Source organism: Sus scrofa, chromosome 14 (genome assembly GCF_000003025.6).
Source record: "Sus scrofa isolate TJ Tabasco breed Duroc chromosome 14, Sscrofa11.1, whole genome shotgun sequence".
Lineage (NCBI taxonomy): Eukaryota > Metazoa > Chordata > Mammalia > Artiodactyla > Suidae > Sus > Sus scrofa.
In genome coordinates this window covers 101,271,250-101,295,414 of record NC_010456.5, presented here as the reverse complement: position 1 = coordinate 101,295,414, position 24,165 = coordinate 101,271,250, and the positions used below count along the sequence as shown (strand labels likewise).

At 40.8% G+C, this 24,165-nt stretch overlaps 1 protein-coding gene across 6 annotated transcripts in view; it reads left to right on the top strand.

Moving 5' to 3' along the window:
- SLC16A12 (solute carrier family 16 member 12) overlaps nucleotides 1–21,438 on the top strand; it is a 94,374-nt gene extending 72,936 nt beyond the window's left edge. For 5 of the 6 annotated variants that reach the window (XM_021073518.1, XM_021073517.1, XM_021073515.1 and 2 more), the window contains 5 exons: nucleotides 6,722–6,825; nucleotides 9,776–9,919; nucleotides 11,537–12,116; nucleotides 14,717–14,976; nucleotides 18,199–21,438. In XM_021073518.1, coding sequence (XP_020929177.1) covers nucleotides 6,722–6,825; nucleotides 9,776–9,919; nucleotides 11,537–12,116; nucleotides 14,717–14,976; nucleotides 18,199–18,461 — 1,351 coding nt within the window. In that variant the 3' untranslated portion in view covers nucleotides 18,462–21,438. The remainder of the gene's footprint in view (nucleotides 1–6,721; nucleotides 6,826–9,775; nucleotides 9,920–11,536; nucleotides 12,117–14,716; nucleotides 14,977–18,198) is intronic. The other variant, XM_013983535.2, reaches the window with a different exon arrangement.

Sequence of the window (24,165 nt, the reverse complement as noted above, 5' to 3'; positions counted from 1 at the left end):
GGGATAAACTCTGCTTGAATCTAGTCAATGATCTTCTTAATGTGCTGCAGAATTCAGTTTCTTTGTATTTTATTGAGAATATTTGCATCTATGCTCATCAGGGATATTGGCCTATAGTTTTCTTTTCTAGTACTGTCTTTTATGGTTTTGATATTAGGATAATGCTGGTCTCCTAAAGTGAGTTTGGGAATGTTCCCTCCTTTTCAATTTAAATAATGTGCTTAAAAGTTAAACCATATATCTAGAAGGTTAAAATTCAAACAATACAGAAATATGTAAGCTAAATTATTTTTCTCCTCACTTCCTGAAATCCCTGTTTCATTGCCTAAAGTTAATCTCATAAATAGTTTCTTGAGGTCTGTCAAAAATTTTTTTTAAAACATTATATCCATATATAGAGCATACTCTTTTCATTTACACTCATAGGATCATTTTATACAGAATGTTTTTAACTATTTTTTATTTAATAATAACTTTTGAAACTATTTCCACATTAGCACATATGGCTGTACCTCACTGAAAAATAGATGCTTAAAATGTCACCATATGGGAAGTTCCCTTGTGGTGCAGAGGGTTAAGGGTCCAGTGTTGGCACTGCAGCTGTGGCATGGGCCACAATTGTGTTGCAGGTTCAGTCCCTGGCCTGGGAACTTGCACGTGTCAATGAATGTGGCCAAAAAATTTTTTTATTCACCATATGGATGTGTCCGTAATTTTATGTAAAGTATTTTTATTGATGGACATTTATATTGTTTCCTGATTTTTGCTTTACAAACAATGCTATAATTATAATCTAGGCCATTTAAACCTGATATTTCAGCTCTTGCCTTATAACTGATGATGTTTCCTTACACATAAAATTTATGTAAAGCTTAAATTTATGCAGGCTATTAAAGCAGGATTCTTATTTATTTACTCCCTGTGTTTGTTAATGTGCATCAATGACATGTTTTTTTTCTTCAAGACATCTTATTACCAAACACATTATCTATGTTAAGAATCATATTTCATTGTGAAAATACATGACATTCTATTAGTAAGTTGACAAATTGAATTGGAACTGATACTTAAAAAGCCACATTTGTTTTAAATGTTCAAATAAAATGGCCAGCTCTGAGAACTGTTTTTCTCTAAGGCTTCAGGGCATAAATTAACTTAATTGCAATAGATGTCTAGAGTCCTGTGGAAGTGGGAACTCTTTTAAACAATAGCTGAATTCCTATAAATAATTGCTAACATTAGCTGAGCACTTACTCTGTGCTTGTTGGCGTTATTCCAAGCACTTTTCATTAAGTCACTTAATCCTTATAATAACATACAGAGGTTGAATAATGTGTCCAAAGTCATAGGGTTAGTAAGTGGTGGTGCTTTTAACCACTGGGATACACTTCCCAGTGGCTTACTTACTGTGTCTACTTAGTGGATAAAACTTCGTCAAGCAGAAAAAAGTCTTTGCCAAAATCAGATGTTGTCAGCTTCCAGCACTACAGGAGCCAGAGATAGAACAGAGTGATAAGACAGAGACAGCAGGTATATTGACCCCTTGAGAGAACGTATCTTTGAGAATGTTATTTCATAAAGGACAACACTTGGGTGATATTTTGAACAACCCCTATCTACCCCTGAAGGATGCTCAGGCTTGTTCCTTGTTGCAGCATGATCTAATCTGCTCTGACTGATACAGTCATGCTCACCAAAGTGCTTAACTTATAGACAAGGGAACCAAGACCCTGAAAGATTAAGAAGCTCTATCAAAACTCTCAGTCATTCAATGTGGGAATCAGAGATTAGAACTCAGTTCTCCTGACATCTGTGAGATACACAAATATTCCAAAGGACAACAAAAATAATTTCTTGAGTGAGAAGTGCATGTGCTCCCAATAAAATGTGTTTTCTTGAAGGAAATGCTTGCACTTAGAAGGCATAAATCATGAAACTACCATTTGAAAAATTTCATAGTCCTTTCTCTTTTGAGAACAAATTAAAATACAATCATTCTTCCCATAGTTTGTAAAAGTCACAGTCATTCAGAAGCATTATGGTTATTAAATTTTATCTCTGACAAGCCTACTCAGGTGTTTTGACAAGAATCTCAGGTGTTACTTTGAATTTTGCATACCTAAAGTTTGATGTGACAAGTTAAATCAGTTGGGAGAAAAACCATTAAGCAGGAAACAGAACAACAACAGAAAATTAAAAAAAAAAAAATGTCGTAAGAGCCAAACACAGTCACCCAAATATTAAATCCCAAAATGATTTAGTGAAGAGAAGAACTTATGATTTAAAGTTCCAAAATATCTTATCATCCTCTGGGACCCTTTTCTCATAGTTGTCCTGGGTTCTTCCACATCTCCAGCTTCTGCAGCTCCCTTTTACAAATTCCTTACATTTCTCCTTTACCGTCTCTAACCGTGTGGTCCTAGGTAGCTGCCATACTCCTTTTTTTTTTTTTTTTTTCCTGGCTGCACCCATGGCATATAAAAGTTTCTGGGCCTGGGATTGGAACCCAAGCCTCAGCAAGAACCCAAACCACTGCAGTGACAATGCTGGATCCTTAACCTGCTGCACCACAAGGGAACTCTCATTCTTCCTCTTTCTCATTCACCTTCTTGAAGTTGCTACTCAACCACTTCGTTTCTTTATCTTCCAGTCACCTCTTTACCAACTCTCAGCCTCCCTTCCCTCCATACCTTGAACCTTGAACAATATTTAATGATCACCCTGTACATGGAAGCTATAGTACCAGATTCTTGATATTCAGGGCAAGATAAGACAGGCATGGTCTTTGCTGTCACAGAGCAGCAGTTTAGTGGACAATATAAACACATAGAAAGAGCATTGCCATACAGTGTGGTAAGTGTCCAGCATGGAGTGTAAATACTTAAGGTATCAAGCCCAGACTCAGGTAACCAAGGAAGCCTTCCTGGAAGTGTTGACTATTATCTCAAGACTGAAAGAATGAAGGAGGCCAGGAGAGCATCCTGGGGGAAAAAAATGCTCAGAGGTGTGAAAAAGCATGCATCGTATGTCAAAAGTCTTAGGAAGAATTGGTGGAAGGAAAGGAGAGACACTAAGAAGGGCCCATTTATGCAGGGTTTCTTAAGTCATGTTAAAAAGTTTGGAGCATCAGGATTGATTTGTATTCTAGTGAGGTCCCTCTGACCACTAAGTATGGAATATATGAAGGGAGCCAAGAACGAATTCAGGAAAATCAGTTAGGACGATTTTGGCTGCATCCCAGGAGAGAGGTGTTGGCATGAACGAGAAATGACAAAGGGGATGGAGATTTGTGGCGTCATTTGGAAGATCCGTGTAAGGGAGAACAAGCAGAACTTGGCAACTGATTAGATCTTTACTCTCAACAGATTGATTTTACTCTCTAGGGGGGCAGTTGACAATATCTGGAGACATTCTGGGAAGAGGCCAGCAGTACTGCTAATCCTGCAACGTACAGGATAACCCCCACGACAAGGAATTATCAGGTCCAAAATGTCAGTAGTACTTCAGTTGAGAACCTGTGGGCTAAGGATAACTTAACTATTTTGATAATGAGGCTAAATCCAAGAAATCATTCTCCACTTAACTTGAAGACCTCATAGTTATGAGAAAATAATAGACTTACTACTAATCTAGCAATCTTTAGGACGTTATGAAATATCTTAGAGTTTTCCGTTGTGGTTGCACTGAACTGAAACTAGTATAAGGCTGTTGCAGTTAATTCATGCTCTAAAAAATGTTCTGCAATATTTTAATTAAATTTAAATTTATATAGTCAGCCAGGTAGTTTATGGTATCATTCTCTGTATTGTTATTTGTGACTATGTTTCAGTACTCCAAAATCTGATACACTTATTAACCTAGCATCCGATCTACTGTAGCATGTTGTCTGCTACAGAGACAACACAGGATCCTTAACCCGCTGCAGCCACAGCACAGACTCCAAGAGAAGGACCATTTTTGATGTCCCTTTAATTGAGAGTATCACATACAGTGCTCAGTGTGGAGAACAAGAAAGGGAAGTCAGCCATCCAAAGGGCCTCAGCTTCAGGGTGTATGTCAACAGGCAGCCTGCAGCTCTCAGGGTCCACAGGGTCCCCCTTGCCTGCAGAGAGCTACCTCTCCCAGGAGCTTGCTCTCTCAGGGGCGCCCACATCCAATTATTGATGGAGCGAGGTGTGTCAAGTCCCCCCAACTTTGGGGGTTGGCTGAGGACTGCCAGGCCCTCTCTTTGCTTAAGCTCTCCTTTTCCTTCCTCAAGTGTTGATCCCTGTCTGTAGTTTGCACATCAAACCCCATCCCAGCATCTTCTGAACTTAGAATTTAGCACCATATCCTGTCCCTTTTTCTCTTTCCTTTCACCAGGACGGCAGCATAAATTGTGGGGCAGCGCAAGGTGAAAATGCAGGACCCCTTATTCAGAAGGCAGGAAATAAAGGACCGTTAAATGTACTGACATACAAAGTTTTTCCTTTTTTCTCTATTTTTCATGATGTTTTAAATTTTCTGTTGGGTGTTGTTCTAAATAGAGAAAAATGAAAATGTTAAATTAGAGCATGTTTACCGCTTCATCTTTATTTACCAGTAGCTCCATCTTTCCCTTTTATTCTGTGTCATCATTTTTAGCATAAGTGGTTGGCTGGTACAGAGAAGCTCCAGGAATTAAGAAAGGATCTGATAGAAATCCTTGGCCCTTTTGTTTCTTGGAACGTTATTGCCTTCTTTGTGCATTTGAAGTACGTTTTGGTTTGAAAGGAAAGCAGGGCCTCCCTCACTCCCCTACACTCATGCTCATTCAGTTGAAGGTATAAGAAAGACACTTACCTTGTACTCACTCTGAGTCTTAGTGGACTCCCATATGAGAGTCTACTGGAATTCCGTGCCTGGGGGCATCTCTAACCCTATGTGCGAATGGAAAGGCAAAGAATTGCAGACTAAAGAATGTGTGGATCTCCTCTGCTCACATGCATGTTCCATTGTCCCGTTGGATTTCACTTACAAAAATTCCAAGATAAAATTATTAGGAATTTTAAGACAGTGACAGCTGAATTAAACCAGGTTTAATGATTCAGAGTGCCAGATTCTGTGCAACTGTTTAGGTTGTTAAGACCATAAATCTGTATAACACAGCTGCCCTGATTCAACATGATTCTCTTCCCGCTTCTTTAACTTCTCCATCACCCACCTTCACATCCAGCAGCAACTGGAAAGGGAGAATAGAATACAAAGGCTATTCTTATTCCAACCCATACCATACTATGGGCTGCTGAAGCATATGAGTTGGAATGTAGTCCTGACAAGAGACAGATAACCTCCTATCTCATCCTCAAGCTGCAAGGCCTGATTTCTTTCCCAGCTATCATGGAACTCTAAAAGCTTCCTGTCCTGAATTAGGACACCGTGCTAATCTGTGTGCGCTTCATTCCAAGTTGTACAGTGATACAAGCTATTGCTTCTAGCTTTCTTATGTCTTGTTTTTCCTAAATAATTAGCTGTTTTTTCAACATAAAACTTTCCGTTTCTTTGTTTATGTCTCTGTATATATCCCCATTACATGTATATATACACATACACATATATTTCTGATCGTATAAGAGATCATGTTCACTGTAAAACCATTCAAAATGCCAAATCAAGACAAAAATTATTTATAACCTCACCATTCATATTTAAGACTGGATACATTTTGGTTTGTATGCTTTCAGGCTTTTTCTACTTACACGAACTATGTTTTTATAAAAATAAGCCCTTACTCTATGAACTATTTTGGAACTTACTTTTTTACTTGACATTATATTGTGAATGTATTTCCAAATCAATAAACACAAATCAAATCATTTTTGATACTTAATAATATTTCATTTTGTTTATATGCTATAAGTTACTTAATCAGGACTTTACTGATGGACAAAAAGATTGGTTATAATATTTGGCTATTATGAATAGTTCTCCAGAATATATGCTTTTATATGTGTTATTGTTATTCTCATCATCTGTTTATTATCTTTGATTAAAACCTAGAAGGGAAATTGCTGTGTGGTGTATAGCACTTTATCATCAAATAGTAACTTGTAAGACAGCCTCTTAGAAATTACAGATGTTAATAAAATATTAAGATGAATAAGAATCCATGTTTTTGACCTGCCATATTTTGCCATAAGACCTTCCCTCCAGCAGTGATCTTCATATCCACGTGGCTTCCTCAGCCCCTCTAGTGGACAAACACTTGTGCTTATTTCTTTTTATTTATTTATTTATTTTGTCTTTTTGCCATTTCTTGGGCCACTCCTGCAGCATATGGAGGTTCCCAGGCTAGAGGTCGAATTGGAGCTGTAGCCACCAGCCTACGCCACAGCCACAGCAACACAGGATCAAAGCCGCGTCTGCAACCCACACCACAGCTCACGGCAACGCGGGATCCTTAACCCACTGAGCAAGGCCAGAGATCAAACTCGCAACCCCATGGTTCCTAGTCGGATTCCTTAACCACTGAGCCACGACGGGAACTCCAACTTGTGCTTATTTCTTAAAATGTCCCAATTGTTAGCTTTCTAACTTCCCACTTGTCATACCACTGAAAACAAATAAAAACCCAGTAACATACCACTGAAAACCAATTAAAAAAACTTTGGAAACAGCTGATTCAACCAAAACTTTAAACTCTGATTCAAATCCAGGTTCATTTATTTTTTCATGTGTAAAATGCTTGCATTGTATTTTTCAGATGTATTTCCATTTTTTTTGTGGAGTTCCAGACATACTTCTCTCAGGACTATGCACAGACAGCCTGGATCCATTCCATTGTAGACTGTGTGACCATGCTCTGTGGTGAGTATTTCCAGAGATAGACAGTTACTGGCTCCCCTTGAACCATTCATGACAATGACCTTCCTCTGCCTTTGATTACCAGTTTTTCTGAGTAGAAGGGCATGGTAAAAATTGGCTAAAACTATGTAAAAAAGAAAAAAAAATCATCCTGCCTTTAGCCAAACCCAGCCAAAGTGCCTTTGGAATTAATGGTCTTGGCTGATGGACTGGCTAGTTAATACAGTCAAATGGACACATACCATTTGGCTCTTCCATGTTGAGATAGGGAGCTGGGCATCATAAGACTTGTCCTGATTTTGGAAGCAGTTATCCATACAGTATGTGTGTGCTTTCTTCTGAATGCTGTGGTCCCCTCATTCCCCAGCCATGTAAACAGTCATTGGAAAGCACTATGAGCCATTTCTTTGTGATCTCCTTAAATGAGTGCCAACAATATGTGCATTGCATCTTAAGTCTTGTTTTCACTCTTTTCTTTCAGAGGGTTTAAAATTTGGCTCATGGATTTCATTATTCATGCATAAGTCTTCATTCTTAGAGAAGTATTGGATAAGAATAGGATGGTGCAATCATGAAATAAACATATTCACCATGGCTGTAATTTCATTCATGAGACCTGAAATGTACTATCTAGGTTGTACAGAGTGTTCTCAAGATTCAAGGAATCTCTCATTCCATCTGTATAATAAAGGAAAACTAACCTTGAGATTTTTCTTTTTAAAAACTTCCAACCAAAGTTATTAAATTAGTGCTGTAGAGATATTCTGAGATTGTGTCAAACTGAAATGCTCTATTTGCAGTCTAGGCACATTTAATCCTTTCAATTAGATGGCTCCTGAATGTTTTAGAAAACTGTTATCTCTTTAAGCCATGTCTTGGCAAAGAGAACTATGATATTATTTACTAACTCCAATAATGTCATCTATTCCATTCTGAGTACTAATTCATATTTATTTTTTTTAAAAATGTACAGAGTCACAGAGTTCCTGTCATGGCTCAGTGGTTAACGAATCCGACTAGGAACCATGAGGTTACGGGTTCGATCCCTGGCCTCGCTCAGTGGGTTAAGGATCTGGTATTGCTCTGAGCTGTGGTGTAGGTCGCAGACACTGCTTGGATCCAGCGTTGCTTTGACATAGGCCGGCAGCTGTATCTCCAATCAGACCCCTATCCTGGGAACCTCCATGTGCCGCAGGTGCAGCCCTAAAGGGAAAAAAAAGAGACAAAAAGAAATGTACGGAATCAGGAATCCATTGAATTGTGTTGAAATATATTTCTTTGGGAAGAATTTAAGAGCAACTCTAGGACTAAAATGTTTCATGAGACAGCTAAAGTTGACTCTTACTACTGATGATGTTGGAAGGTCATAAGGGATCAAAAAATCCTATCTTTGGATTTTCTAGCCTGTGTTTTTTAACCAGTAAGGTGATCGCTTGGTTTTCAGGGTCAGTTGCTTAGTCACAGCCTTTGTGAACACGCCAAGACAGCCATGCTTGTCTTTCACAGAGGATACAGGCGACTCAGTTCTCTCACTGTTATCTTTTGGAGAATATTTATAATCCCCCAAAGAGGAATAAATGGCCTTCAGTGATCCAGATGGTCACAATGACCATGTGAGGCGTTGAGCTAAAGCAGGGTCATGCGAGATTCGGTGGTTTTAAAGTCTCTCCAAGGCCTTGAGGCCTTTTGTACCCAGTTACCATATATCCACTTGCTCACCTGGTAACATTAGTTGAGCTCAGAGTATGGACAAGAGGCTGGAGAGTCACATCCAGGACACCCATTAATGCCATGTCTGCCCTATGATGAACAGAGAAATGAACATTATTCATTGAGTTTGGTGTAAATTTTTTCAATAACCATAGCAGCAGCAGCCTAGAGAATTATCTATTTTCAGGGGATTCGCTCATTCATTTTCTCCAGAGGTTATACATACAGCCAACCACTCTTCTAACCAGACAGGGGATATTAGGCTGATGACTGAATCTATCATGTACATTTGAATCAGTCCCCAATTTTAATCTGATCAATATAAAAATTATACTCCACAGATGCCCAGAGAATTGTTTCTTCAGATCTTGTTACTGGGAGTACTGGTGTTGGCATGAATGTTCTTTAGAAAGAAACTTACATGCTTTCCCCACCCATCACCTCTGCCATCAGTCTGGGAGGCCAAGGAGCCAGATGAACAGGGTGAAATAACCCTGCTCTTGGTGTCAGGTCCCCTGAGCAACATACTTCTAGGTAGTCGTGGGCATGTCATATCCCCCAAACTTCAATTTCTTTTTGACCTCTTCCAGTTTCAATTATTATTTTATAAACCTGGAAGCTGACACCATTCTGACACACTGTTGAACCACAAATAGAGAGGCCTACCAAAATGTCATCATGGCATTTCCTAGATTTTCTGGGGTTTGATTTCTCATCCACAGGGTTTCCTAAAGGCCAGAAGCAGTGCCAGATTGTGGAATTTGTCTACAGTCTCTCTCCCCAGCCTTTTCCTGCCTAACACTGCTGGTGACACAGTGTCACCCACTTTCCTTCCCTACCATTGAACTGTCATACTTATTGCTAATTGTGTATGATCAATACTGTATGAAACAGACAAGGCACATTGCTGTGTAGGTGTCAGGTAGTTTAAACAAGGAGCTGATTCACTGTTTAAAAAACACCCCTTGGTCCTGGGAGTGTGACTGTCATGGAAAGGAGATGTGGATAAGCACTTAAATGCAAGTCGGGAGACTTGATCCTCATTCCAGCTTTGCTGCTTATTCTCTGGGTGACCATGGACAAGTCATTTCTTCTCTCCTCAGTTTCCAAGTCTGTAGAATGGGTGGGGTGGACTAGATGCTTTAAAGATGGATCGTTCTCTGCACTGCCAGTGCGGCACTGCAGCCTTTTCACGTTGCCCTCAAGGCCTTTCTGTTGAACCTCTTTGTTATTGTTTTTGAAGCTCCACTTGGGAGTGTTGTCAGTAACCATTTATCCTGTCAAGTGGGAATCATGCTGGGTGGCTTGCTTGCATCTACTGGTCTCATCCTGGGCTCATTTGCCACCAGTCTGAAGCATCTCTACCTCACTCTGGGAGTTCTTACAGGTAAGGGCACTTTGTACCACCCTTTTCCCCCACCCCCCAATTCAGGGGTTGTCAAGCCTACCGACAGAGCAGTAACTCATAAAATATTCATTTTGTTAGATGCATAATTTAGCTGAATGTCTGCCTACCTAGCAGTTAAACAAAAGAGCTAGAAATGCAATTGACCATCGTACTGTGGTGCAAATGTATCGCCACTTTAATTCAGCCACGGGACCATAGGGCCGGCTGGCTTTGGGAGCAGTGTGGGGCTGAGATTCTTTACTCAGAAGCAGAGAGCTATTAGCCAGGGCAACATAAATGTTTAGCAATGATCGTTCTCCCAAACATCTTTGCCGAGACGTTGAAATACTATCCATGGTTGACCTGCGGTGCCCTTACTTTATAGTGAGTATTATTATCCAATAAATGGGGGGTTACAATTTTAAAAAGAAAGTCCCTTGTGACTATTCTTACATTGTACAGTCTCTTTCAAGGTTATGGAAGTATGTTTTAGAGAATGAGCCCCAGAGAAAGAGAAGCAACATGTATGCATGCCATAAATCACACTTAAGGGGACTCTGTAGGATCAACGTGGTCTGGTTGGTGGCACTAGAATAGCCCCATCACTCAGAGGGGAGAGTAGCACTAACTCTTGTCTGGGCCACTGGGGTAGCATGATGAGGCCAATAAAGGATATAATCTCATAGTGAGGTTGTAAATCTACCTCTGTCACTAAAAGAGATACCCACTTCTCTGTACCCAGTTCCCAAAGGGCCTGACAGTGAGGGGAGGGTGTCCCATCATCCCCGTTCACCAGGAACTGTCCTGGTCTTGGTGCTGAAAGTCTTACATCTAGGAGACCCCTAAGTCCAGGCAAATTGGGATCATGGCTCACTGCATCTGCACTGCAGATGGGAGCAGCTGCAGGTAGTTCTCCTTTTCCTCCCTTGACATTTAGATTCCAGATTTAAAGCCCTTCAGATTTACTTCACTTAAAAGGAATAGAAGTGGAAAATCTCTAAGAGGCTTTCTTCTGACTCTAAGGGACCCTTTCAGGTTGCCGTGTGTCCATGCTATAAAATTAGCACGTTGTTTCCCAACGTGTAAAATTACTCTGGAACTTTCCCGGGGTCGCATATGCTATTTCAATCCAAATTCTAGAGTGGTCCAAATGATCAGGTTTGTGTCTTCACAGGCACTCAAGAATTGAAGTCATTCCCTGGATATTTTAAGTATTATTAAATTATTCAAAGATAAATTAATTTATTAAAATTAATTTTAACGTGTTAAAAAAGAAGTATTGGTGGGGAGAATAAATGTCTCAGGTCAGCGTTATCCTGATTTTCTCGTTATTTTGAATTTAGCTGGTATAATGGTTTTTAAGTTCATTTCATCTTACTTATGTCATATTCCTTACGACTTTTCTTCCCAAGAAGAAAGTCATACATGGGCTTTCCTTTCCAAAATAGTGGATGGCGGGTGAGGGGAGACTCATTTTCAGCTTGGTGTAGATAGCGCTTTTACAAGGGTTTAGTTGAAGGTCAGGTTCGCTTTAATCCACAGTGTTATTTTGAGAAATGTCCTTCTTTGGCTTTCACGGTGTACCCCCAGCACTCACAGAGCTCTCTCTATCCCCAGGTCTTGGATTTGCACTTTGTTACTCTCCAGCCATTGCCATGGTTGGCAAGTATTTCAACAGACGGAAAGCCCTGGCCTATGGCATCTCCATGTCGGGAAGTGGCATTGGCATCTTCATCCTGGCCCCCGTGGTTCAGCTCCTCATTGAACAGTTCTCCTGGAGGGGAGCATTACTCATCCTGGGGGGCTTCGTTTTGAATCTCTGTGTTTGCGGTGCCTTGATGCGGCCAATTACTCTTAAAGAGGACCGTTCGACTCCAGAGCAGAACCATGTGTGCAGAACTCAGACACAAGACTTGAAGCAGGGGTCTCCCTGTTCGACTTGGACGAAAAAATGGGTGCACACCTGCCTCTGTGGCTCTTTGCAGCAGGAGTACAGTTTTTTACTGATGTCAGACTTCGTTGTGTTAGCCATCTCTGTTCTGTTTATGGCTTACGGCTGCAGCCCTCTCTTTGTGTACCTGGTGCCTTATGCTTTGAGTGTTGGAGTGAGTCACCAGCAAGCTGCTTTTCTTATGTCCATACTTGGGGTGATAGACATTATTGGCAATATCACATTTGGATGGCTAACTGACAGAAGGTAAAATCCGTGAAACCACCATTGGTTCCCCACCAGGGACTTTAAGCTTTGTGACCTTACCCTCTAGAATACTCGGTCTGAATAATTTAACAAGTTTTCAGTATCTGAAGGCAACTCTCTGGTTGGTTCTTCTAGTCAGAGGTCGGCAAATATTATTTTTAAAGGGTCAGATGATTATCAAAGTCACATTGGCTGTGTGGGTCATATGGATCCCAACTACCCAGCTCTACTGTTGTAGCACAAAAGCACCTATAGAACTATGTAACTAAGTGTCCAGCGTGGTGTGGTGGGTTAAGAATTGACTGCAGTGGCTCGGGGTGCTGTGGAGTCTCAGGTTCAATCCCTGGCCCAGTGCAGTGGGATAAAGATCCAGCATTGCCACAGCGGCAGCTCAGATTCAGTCCCAGGCCTGGGAACTTCCACAGGCCAAGGGCATGGTCATTAAAAAAAAAAAAAAGAAAAGAAGGGAGTTCCCGTTGTGGCACAGTGGTTAACGAATCCGACTAGGAACCATGAGGTTGTGGGTTCGGTCCCTGTCCTTGCTCAGTGGGTTAACGATCCGGCGTTGCCATGAGCTGTGGCGTAGGTTGCAGACGCGGCTCAGATCCCGCGTTGCTGTGACTCTGGCGTAGGCTGGTGGCTACAGCTCCGATTCGACCCCTAGCCTGGGAACCTCCATATGCCGCGGGAGCTGCCCAAGAAATAGCTAAAAAGACAAAAAAAAAAAAAAAAAAAAAAGAAAAGAAAAGAAAAATGTGATCAAAATATAGTGGCTGTGTTCCAATAAGATTTTATCTAAGGACACTGAAATTTTAATTTCTCATGTACTTTTTACGTCATAAAACTTTATTTGTTCTTTTGATTTTTTTCCCCAACCATTCAAAAACCATTCTTAGTGTATAGTGAGTCAAAAAAAAAGGTGTTGGGCTGGATTTGGCCATAGTTTGCTGACACTGTTCTTTTTTTTTTTTCTTTTGAGGGCTGCACTTGCAGTGTATGGAGGTTCCCAGGGTAGGGATCTAATCAGAGCTACAGCGGCTGGCCTACACCACAGCCACAGCAATGCAGGATCCGAGCCACATCTGTGAACGAAACCACAGCTCACAGCAATGACGGATCCTTAACCCACTGAGTGAGGCCAGGGATCGAACCTGAAACCTCATTGTTCCTAGTTGGATTTGTTTCTGCTGTGCCACAATGGGAACTCCCTGCTGACACCTGTTCTAGATGGTTTAGAATGGTGGCTATATCTAAATGGCAGAACCTGGGGTAGCTATAAGTTCTGGTGACAAATTTACTTCTATCCTAAGTCAGGTGAGTCCTCTGGTAAGACAGCTTCTGGCTGGACATTTAGTTTTTCTTTTGAACCACCCCAGAGACTGGCTGGCAATAGAGAGAGGAACAGAATCCAGTCTAGGCAGGAGGATCAAGTCAGTAATAACACGTTGCCTGTAGCCACATATTTATGTTTGCCAGTGCGGATAGCAAATACTTTCATTATAATTTAGGCTTAGAAACCAAAGTTATAAGAAATGTATTGAGTAGTTTCTTCAGCTAATGCTGATCTGTTTGGATTGAAGAGAGCAAGCTCCTAAGTGATAGACTCTTGGCACTTGCACTGTGACCTGGGAGAGCTATTATCATCATGTGACATCTCCGCGTTAGGTCTTTGGAAATTAATCAGGATCCAAATGTGTTTCTCTAGTGTTATGAATATAATATTTAAGATTGAATTCACATTTTTAGTGATTAAGGAGGCGGGAGCAAAGGGTATCTATTTTTGCAAACAAATAACTCAATACGAAGCAGCCTGGTATAGGTCTGGGTGAAGGGTCTCTAGTCTGAGATGCATGGGACCCACGTTCTTGGGCTGGTTCTACCCCCACATTAGGGTCCCTGTGACCTAGAGAAAAATCACCTAGCTCTCAGATCCTCAAGCGTCTTCATCTGTCCAACGGGCCAGCTCGATGTTTGCCCATTGACCTTGTAGCATTTTGTGAGGCTCAAATGAGATCATGGGTGGAAAAACATCTGTAAAGCATAAATCGCTGGTGCTGCTGATATTATACAGAGTCTTTAAAATTATTGATATCACAGATGGGTTTGGACCTACAAAGGAAAATCTTCATGGAAATACCAGTGCGGAAGTCTTGAAATAAGACTTAATCCTAGTAGAAGACCTTCCTAATCTCTGGCAAATCGTTTTCATGTCTTCACATCATGGCTTCCTCTTGATATAACCACTTGGTTTGTTGAGCATACATGATGTGCCAGATACCAATGGATGACATATTTGAAAGCATCGAATATGGTAGACTTCTAGAAAATACTAGTAGAACTAATTGGTAGAACTAGATTCAAACTTCTATCTTTCTGATTTTGGAGCATGTATTATTTTCTACCATACCATGCTTCCTGGGAAGATACATCCTTGCATTTGCACATAGGAAAAGAAAGACAGGAAGACAATGTAGAAAACCCACAATGATGAGGCCATCTCTGTAAATAACTGCAGTGCTTACTACTGCCTGGTCGTGGCTCTAAAGCTCTTTGGTAGAACCTGTACTTATTGCATTCATTCTTGTTCTTCAAATCCACAGGTGTCTGAAGAATTACCAGTACGTTTGCTACCTCTTTGCCGTGGGACTGGATGGGCTCTGCTATCTCTGCCTCCCGATGCTTCAAAGTCTCCCCCTGCTTGTGCCTTTTGCTTGTACCTTTGGCTACTTTGATGGTGCCTATGTGACTTTGATACCAGTAGTGACTGCCGAAATAGTGGGGACCACCTCTTTGTCATCCGCACTTGGTGTAGTATATTTCCTTCACGCAGTGCCCTATTTGGTGAGCCCGCCCATCGCAGGTAAGTTTCCAGAGAAAACCCCCAGTCACTTATTCTCTTTGTCATATTGATATAAATGTAGTGAACTTACACACACACACACACACACACACACCATGAGGATTGGAAGTAAGTTGGGAAGAGTGAAGGAGAAAGGATGCAAGAGCCATCAGAACATCATGGTTGCACCTACATCCTTGTTTTATAATCGTCATCCAACTAACTGGGGCACCTTAGCCTACTTGGAAGGAAAAAGTCTCAAATTAGGATCTTGATTCCATTCCACACTGGTGAGTGGAGCCATGGAATGAGCAGCTGTTCCAACTTATAAATAAGTTGGGCACATTCAGAGGGAAATCTGGCTGGAGTACAGGATTCCAACAGGGGCAGTAGGTGGTGAAGGTGAAATGATAAAGTGTGGGTGTCATAGTGGAGTGTCTTGAATGCCAGCTGAAGCAGACTATGGATATATTCTTCAGAGACTATGGATAGCAGTACAACTTGTGTGCAAAGGTAATGGGTATATTTTTAGAAAGCATGATCTAGTAATGGATCTGGCACTTGAGGGGAGAAGCATGAGAGTGAGCTCTGGGGGGCAAGGAGGAAATTTAGGGGAAAAAAATCAGCTGAATTTAGCATGTGGGGTTGGAGGAGGGAAAGAAGCCCAAGATAACTTAGGAGATAATGGCATAGTTGAAAGAAATAAGAAAGTTGGAGAGAGTAGCTTTGCCAGAAAAATAATAAATGTAATATTTAGGCATACTCGGATACCTGAAGTACCCCACAAAATGCTCCACAGCACTGTTTAAGGATGAAATCTGAGCTTTAGAAAGAGACTGGATTTGGGGATATAGATTTAGGAATCATAAGTTAAAGCATCTAGAATGTTTTGTAACCTATACAATCCTATAGAAATTAAAAACATGATTAAATAAGTAATGCAACAAATATTCATTGCATGCATTAAATAAGTCAACAGATATTTATTGCTTGGGTACACCAGCACTGTGCTTGGCACTATAAGTTGTCAGTGCAGCAGCAAACAGGTCAGAATCCATTCCTCCTTCCTAGAGTGTGTGGTCTAGACTGGTGTCTCAGAATGAGGTCTTGGGACCACCTGCATTAGAATCCCTTGGGACCCTTGTTAGAATGCAGATTCCTTGGCCCTCCTGCATGATCTGAATCACTGGGGTGAGTTCTAGGCATCTATATTCTTAGCCAGTTTTCCTATGATACTCATGTACACCAAAGATTGAGAATAATTAGTCCAGATTATTATCTGCCTAGATTAAAGCTGAGAGTGAAGAAGGTCTCTGAAGACAGATAAAAGATAAATGAGCCAAGCATTTGCCTAGAAGGAGGAAGGGAATTTTTTGGAGAAGGCAGGATTTCTGCTTTAGCTTCCATTGTGAATAGATGAGTCAGGGTTATTTCCAAACCTCAGCGATTGCTAAAGCAGCAAACTTGAGAAAATTGAGGCTGCTTGATGGCTGCAGCTGAGAATTTCTCATCAGTTTAGACTCCATGATATAGGACTGTATGTTTAGTGCTTCATTTCGGGGAATTGCCCCTTAGATGTTCCCACAGTCTCCCTCCATAGCCAATTTTTGTATTTACTAACCTTCAGGAATAGTGTAATTCTGTTACAAAGTCACAGGACATAAGTTGAGATTCCTGGATCCTTTTTTTCAAACCATGGCCTTCATTTGGCAAATCAGACATTATACTCATGCCAGGTATTAGAGGATTGGGGTGTGGGATGCTATTGTAATACTTCTCTTATCTTTAAGATGTCTACTCTCAGAGTTCCCGCCATGGCTTAGTGGGTTAAAAACCTGACTAGTATCCTCACTCAGTGGGTTAAGGATCCGGCGTTGCTGCAAGGTGCAGCATAGGTCACAGTTGCGGCTTGAATCTGACATTGCTGTGGCTGTGGCATAGGCTGGCAGCTGCAGCTCCAATTTGACCCTAGCCTGGGAACTTCCATATGCTGCAGGTGCAGCACTAAAAAGACAAAAAATAAACATATGTCTATTCTCTACTCAGTCTCCTATTTGCTGCTACAGAAATGCACAAATAAATCACATGTTAACTAAAATATCTGGGAGTTCCCATCGTGGCGCAGCGGAAACAAATCCCACTTGGAACCATGACATTTCAGGTTCAATCCCTGGCCTCACTCAGTGGGTTAAGATCTGGTGTTGCTGTGAGCTGTGGTGTAGATCGCAGACACAGCTCAGATCCTGTGTCACTGTGGCTGTGGCATAGGTCGGCAGCTGTAGCTCCGATTCGATCCTTAGCCTGGAAATCTCCATATGCTGCAGGTGCAGCCCTAAAAAGAAAAAACAAAAAACAAACAAAAAAAAAAAACTGAGAGTAATTTGGATTACAGGAAACTTTGTGGGGCTTCTAACACTCTTTGCATACTGTTTTTGATTAACAGATTTGAGGTAGGTGAGAGGAGAAATATACTTCTCTGATGGATTTTCTTAGCATATAAGTAAAGTTTGGGAGGAATTAAAAACCTTTTTAACTGCAAAATAATTTCCTCTGATTTTACTCCATTGAGTCTCTGATTATTGTGACCTATATTTTGAGTATCGTATACCCTGGTTCTCCAAATTTAGAGCTGGAATGGATATTGTGGTTACTTTGTTGTAATAAAAGATTAAAAAAAAAAGATGTGATTACAGAATTAAGCTTTTGAAAGTTTGCATTTGAAACTTCTAAGCTGGCCCAAAGATCTGATTTTCAAACTGAGTGGGGTATGATGACTGGATCTAATAGAAAATTTGAATTCTGCTGTATCTAGAAGCATCTTATGTTACTTAGGATATAGGCAGTAGAGGATGCTGGGAGTACTACTACTAGCATTCTGTGCAATTATATTCTCCTAACACCCAAGATAAAGGAATAATCCCAACATAGTAATTTGAATGATCTTTTTAAAATCTTTTCTACCATATTTCATGGGATTAATAGTACTAATATTTATTGTGTGAATATTAAGAAATTGACATGTCCAAGCACTTTACCTAAAAACCATTTTAGAAGTTTCCCTAGAAAATAGAATGCATTTTTCTGCTGCTGTGCAGTTTTTTAGGAGAACTGCTTTTTTGTGTCAAAATTATAGTGGTAGTGCTAGTAGTCTGTTGTTATTATCCTCACAAATTATTAGATTATAGAGTGAGTAAATAACTGAATGTTCAACTCAGCAATATCATTTTTTGTTGCTTGTTACAGGATGGCTTGTAGATACGACCGGCAGCTACACTGCAGCCTTTCTTCTCTGTGGATTTTCCATGATCTTTAGTTCTGTGTTGCTTGCCTTTGCCAGACTTATGAAGAAGATGAAAAAAACCCAGCTCCGGTTCCTTGCCAAAGAATCTGATCCCAAGCTGCAGCTTTGGACCAATGGCTCAGTGGCTTATTCTGTAACCAGAGAATTAGATCAGAGGGATGGGGAATCTGTGGCTATAGCAATGCTTGGTTCCAACCTCACATGACCAATGACCTTGAGCTTAGGAAACTTCAGGGCTGAGAAAGGAGGGACCATTGGATTGTACCTGTTTCTGAAGCATTTTATCTTGTCAGAAGCATTGCCCTCCAAGGAAATTTATTGTATTATTAATATGTTTCTAGGGGAAAATAGCAAATAACAAAACAAGCTGGATTGGCTCAGAATTTCCTCATTTGGGATTTGTACTCATAATTGAACTAAGATCTTTTGGGCAATGAGCAGCACACCTTGGAGAATGTTGTTAGGACAAGGCTGATATAATTAGCTGTAAATAGGGGTAATTTCAAGGTATGATTCAAACAAATGACACAGGGAGCAGCTTTGTCTCAAACTCTGTTCCCCTCCATCTTCCTTCCTCACTTAGAAGATAAAGAGAAACACTGACATGTAGGGTTTTTTTTAATGCTGTTTGGAGAAGGGGGTCCTGTATTAATCATTGCCTTTTGAAGAATCTAAAGTATTCTTCAATAACCCTGTTTAAAATCCTAATGAAAAACTTCACTAGAAGAAAGGTTTGGCATCCTGGCTTTCCACCACCACCAAAATCTCTTTTCCTAAGACTGAGGCACTTCCACCTGACCAGGCGTCCACCTCTGAGGCTATCACATATAATACTGACTCGAAATTTAGCAGAACACACCAAGACACAAGGGCAATTTCTAAATCTTATCAGTAATGTTAACACTAACACTTCCCCATTTTTCTTTTTTTTTTGTCTTTTTGCTATTTCTTTGGGCCGCTCCCGCAGCATATGGAGGTTCCCAGGCTAGGGGTCAAATCGGAGCTGTAGCCACTGGCCTACGCCAGAGCCACAGCAACGCGGGATCCGAGCCGCGTCTGCAACCTACAGCTCACGGCAACGCTGGATTGTTAACCCACTGAGCAAGGGCAGGGACCGAACCCGCAACCTCATGGTTCCTAGTCGGATTCGTTAACCACTGCGCCACGACGGGAACTCCTACTTCCCCTTTTTTTTTCCTTTTAGAAATAAAGGATTTCTTTAAACTTTAGACAATTCTTGTTAGGAATGGGAAAATGTTGGCAGCATTCCAACTGGGCAGGAATTGAATTCTTGAATCAGCGGGTCTCTGGTGAGAGTTTTCTTTTCAGATCATTTGGGTTCATCATTACCCAAAAGAGGACTTAGGAGTTTTGCCTGAAAAATATTATTCTAGAGAGATTCTGAAGGCGAGATTCCTTTCTCCCTAGGCTGATATTCGTTCCAATGTCCATTGCTCCTTATCACTCTACAGATAATCCTTAGAAACTTGGACCTTTTCAGCTGAATGAGGAGGCTCAGGGGTTAACCCCAGCATCATAACACTTTCACAAATTACAGCTGTGATCAGCGAGAGGAAGGACAAAGTTAAGACTGTTAGTGGAAGGATGTTCCACAGTTTATAGAGCTCTTCCACATACATACCCTAACTCATTGGATTGGAATAGTTTACTCATTCCGAAGTACTCCACTTTCCTGTGGTTAGGGATAAAGTCTTCAGATTGAAGAGGGAGGGCTTGGGGAGAAGAGAAAGTCTTGGTCCCCTGCCTGTCTCCAACCATTTAAAATCCTCTAAATTATAACACTGAATCCCAAGTCATGTTGAACTTGTAAATAGGGACAAGTCATACAGTTGAAAGGGGATTTCCTTTTAGGGCTGTACCCACGGCATATGGAGGTTCCCAGGGTAGGGGTCAAATTGGAGCTGCAGCTGCCAGCCTACACCACAGCCAGAGCAATGGAGGATCCAAGCCACGTCTGCTACCTACACCACAGCTCATGGCAGCACCAGATCCTTAACCCACTGAGTGAGGCCAGGGATCGAACCCACCTCCTCATGCATTACTAGTCGGATTGTTTCTGCTATGCCACCACAGGAACTCCTAAAGGGGATTTTAATTGTTCAAAAATTTAAATCTGAACCTCAAGGAAGTATTTTTGACTCTGAAAAGCCAGGGGAGTCCTCACAAATGCCCTGCCAGGGGTCCCGAGAGGAAAAACGCAGCTATGGGGAAGATGCTGGCTTGACTCGGCAAGTTCAGCAAGAGTCTTGGCCTAAAACTGGATTATTTCAAAAAGTTACATATTAATGCATTGTTTTCGGAATGAAATGCTAACTTAATTTGGTGGCAGAAAACTAATATTTCATAGGTGTTTTCCAAAAAAAAGAAATTTGAATGTTTCCTGTTATCTTTATACTTCTTTTGAGAATTTAGTGTGAAACCACTTACTTTGTCATTTGCAATTTAAAAACAATGTTTGAGAAAATCTGTATAAAGCCAAAGTTAAAATGAAGTTATATGTTTTGGGAATAGCACTTTACAGTAAATGTCACTTCTTGAATCTTCAAACCTAAATATTTTTTGAAATAGAAATACAGCTATTCTTCTACATTTTTTTTTCCTAGTGATGATCATAGTAAAATTTTATCTGGTTCCGCAATGTGATTTCTTTAAAGTATTATAAGTATTCATGAAAAATGAGCAGAGAGATCAGAGCTTTTAAAAATTTGTATAAAATATTTGGGATATTCTGACTTTATACATGCATACCTTTGTATTTTACTTTTCTTTGGGGAGCGGCATTTTTCAAAAACCAGTAAGGAAAATGTAGATCTTGGAGATTACCCTTGCTATCTAAATGGAATTTTACTGTTAACTTCCAGGTGCCTATACTGTTTATTTCAAAATGCAGAGATTCCTGGGAATGATGTGTTTTGTGGAATCAAGAGCAAAATTGTGGTGGGATGATTCTGCATCTTAAATTTTTCTTTGTATCACTGCAAGCTCTATTTTGAAATTGAGTAGAAAAGCAAAAGAAATAGGTAACTTCCGTAGATCCACTGTACCATTTGGCCTTTTTTTCAGATTGTGATTTCACTAATAGAGCAGATATTTATGATAATATTTTCTTATTTCAAAAGCATAATAAAATGAGTTTATAACTGTGTTTGGAACTGCTCAAAGGGGACCCTTTCTTGCTGTGAGCTTCCTCCGGTGTTGGCACTGCAAGCTAAAACTCTGCCTTCTTCTCTCCCAGCCCCCCTTGTGATCTCTCTACCTGAAGTTTAAGGAGATGCCAAATATGTGAGAAGTGCTGCTGAATTCTGGAAGAGAGTGATCACTATTACTCATCATTACTCTTAATTATTTAAATGTCAGTGGCCTCTTTGAGGGGTCTGGGATCTAGGGTTGGCCTAAAATTAAGTACAAGGCACTCTGTTTCTGAGAAGTTAATGCATGCCCCACTTAAGATTTGTATTGACATTAAAAGGTCCTGCTCTATCCATTTGCCAGGTCATTTTGCATATGTTGATCCCTTGGACAACCCTTCATCTTTTGGACCACAGTTTAAATGTCACTTCCCTGGAGAGTCCATCCTTAACCATTGCCTCTAGCTAAATGACCTGCCCCATCATCACCACCTTCTTGACTCGTTCCCATAGCCACCCTTATCTTTTCCTTCAAAGAACATATTTTACATATTACATGTTCATTTATGTGTTTATTTTTAAATGTCATCTCTTCCCCCCAAACCACAAGCTTTCTGAGGATAGGGATCGTTCTGACTGACCACTGAGTCCGGTGCCTGATAGGTATTCACTCAATAAATATGTGGAGAATGAAAGAATGAAGACAAACAAATGAACAAATGAAAAGAATGACCGCAGAAACTGCTAAGGAGAACTGTAATGCAGCAAGAATGGGGCTGACTGAGGTCAGATTTGCTTGAAATTGCTCTTGAACCCAGCATGCATAGAGTATGTTAGATATTCCCAAATTCAGCTTAAATGGGTCACAATTTAAGTTATTTATGAGGAGTGTTCCATAAGAAGCTGGAGCTCCAGAGTACTGAGTATCACAGGGCAGGTTTGGGAAAGAGAATACAGGTGGCAAAGAGTTGGTAGAAATATATTAATTAATCAAAACTTTTGACTGAGGCCTGAATAAAAAATGATACAACTGTGTCGAACTCAGATAGGCTTAGTTAAATAGCTCTCTTGTGCTCAGATTGAGTGGGAGGCCCAGGCCTGAGACACTGCCCATGCAAGGGAGCTCTGGAAAATTCAGAAAATGTGGAGCACGTGAGCCTCATGTGTGAAAAGATGGGGTTTTGGTTACAGGGACCACACAAGCTGCTTTTTTTTTTTTTTTTTTTTTTTTTTTTTTTTACTTTACACCAAAATCCTGTGCCAGGGTTTGGCTAGGAGCAGAAGTCCCTATCTAGAGTCTAGCCCAGACCTGTGGCAGGCCTCATAGGGCATTACTGAAAATCACGCCACATGCTGGCAGACATTTTTAAGAGTTGGTGAGAGGAGTTAATCAACCAATAACTTTTTATCTAGCACCACCTTGTAATCTGGTGCCACGTTATATATGGTGGGAAATTCAGAATACGCATACCAGGATCTCAAGTGTACTGCCTAATTGGTAAATTGAAACTAACACAGATGGGAACAATCCCAGGCTGTTTTTAAATGCTGACTCGAGGCTAAGGGCACTGCAGCCTCTGGGGGTTAGGAGAGGAAGAATTCATGATGGACTGGAGAAATGTGTGAGATGGTTCCCAGGAACCCAGGTATGGATTTGAAGGGGTTGGGATCAGCCTCTACTTTTTTCAGGGGAAGATGCCCGGGAGTAAGGGAGAAGGCTGTGGGGCAGATGTTTTATGTGGCGACCTGGGATTCCAGCAGATACTTAAGGCTGATGCCAAACCAGACACAGGCTGACCCTAATAATTGTTCTGGCTAGGGCATGCAGAGGGTGTCTGGGACTTTTGGGACTGCTGGGACTTGGGTTTGTGTTTGGCTTCTCTTAAATAAAAACAGGGATTTTTTAAGGCATTGGGTTATACTTTAATAATTATCTCTCAACTTGGAGTTCCTATTATGGCTCAGTGGGTTATGAACCCGAGTAGGATCCATGAGGATGTGGGTTCTATCCCTGGCCTCACTCAGTGGGTTAAGGATCCTGTGTTGCTGTGAGCTGTGGTGTAAGTGGCAGACACAGCTTGGATCCTGCTTTGCTGTGGCATAGGCCAGCACCTGCAGCTCTAATTCAACCCCTAGCCTGGGAACTTCGATATGCCGCAGGTGTGGCCCTAAAAAGACAAAAAAATTATCTCTTAACTCTAAAAAGGAATCATTTGTAAGTTTTCTCTTCTTAAAGGGTTCAGAGATTCAGGAAAGTTGGGGGTTTGGTTTTTTTTTCTTGCTTTTTTTTGAACTGTATGTTAGGCAACATTGCCATCTGCTGGAACTAGTGAGACTAACTCCCAAAAGTTGGTGATGCCTCTAATTCCAGTTTAGTTGAGCAAGGCCAGCTTTAGACCAAACATTAAAGTTTGTCATTTCCTTCTTTTCTCTCCCCCAATTCCTAGTCATTACCCATCCCACAGTTATCTTCTTCCTCTTGCAAGTAAAATAAAGATGCAGGGATAAAGATGCTGTGTTGTATTTTTTCAGTATTTTGATGGCCTAGGTCACTTCTCTGTGACCTAGGCCATCAAAATAAATGATTATTTTAATTGACTTGACTAGGAATAGCCATAGGTAAAATTTAACATGAAAAAAAGATTTTTGAGCTCTCTGCTTTTCCTTGGGAACCTAGATTGCCGTCCTGGGTCCTATTCTTGGTCCCCCTCTAATGTGTTAGTTGCTTTGCTATGGGTTGAGAAAGGATTAACTTAAACA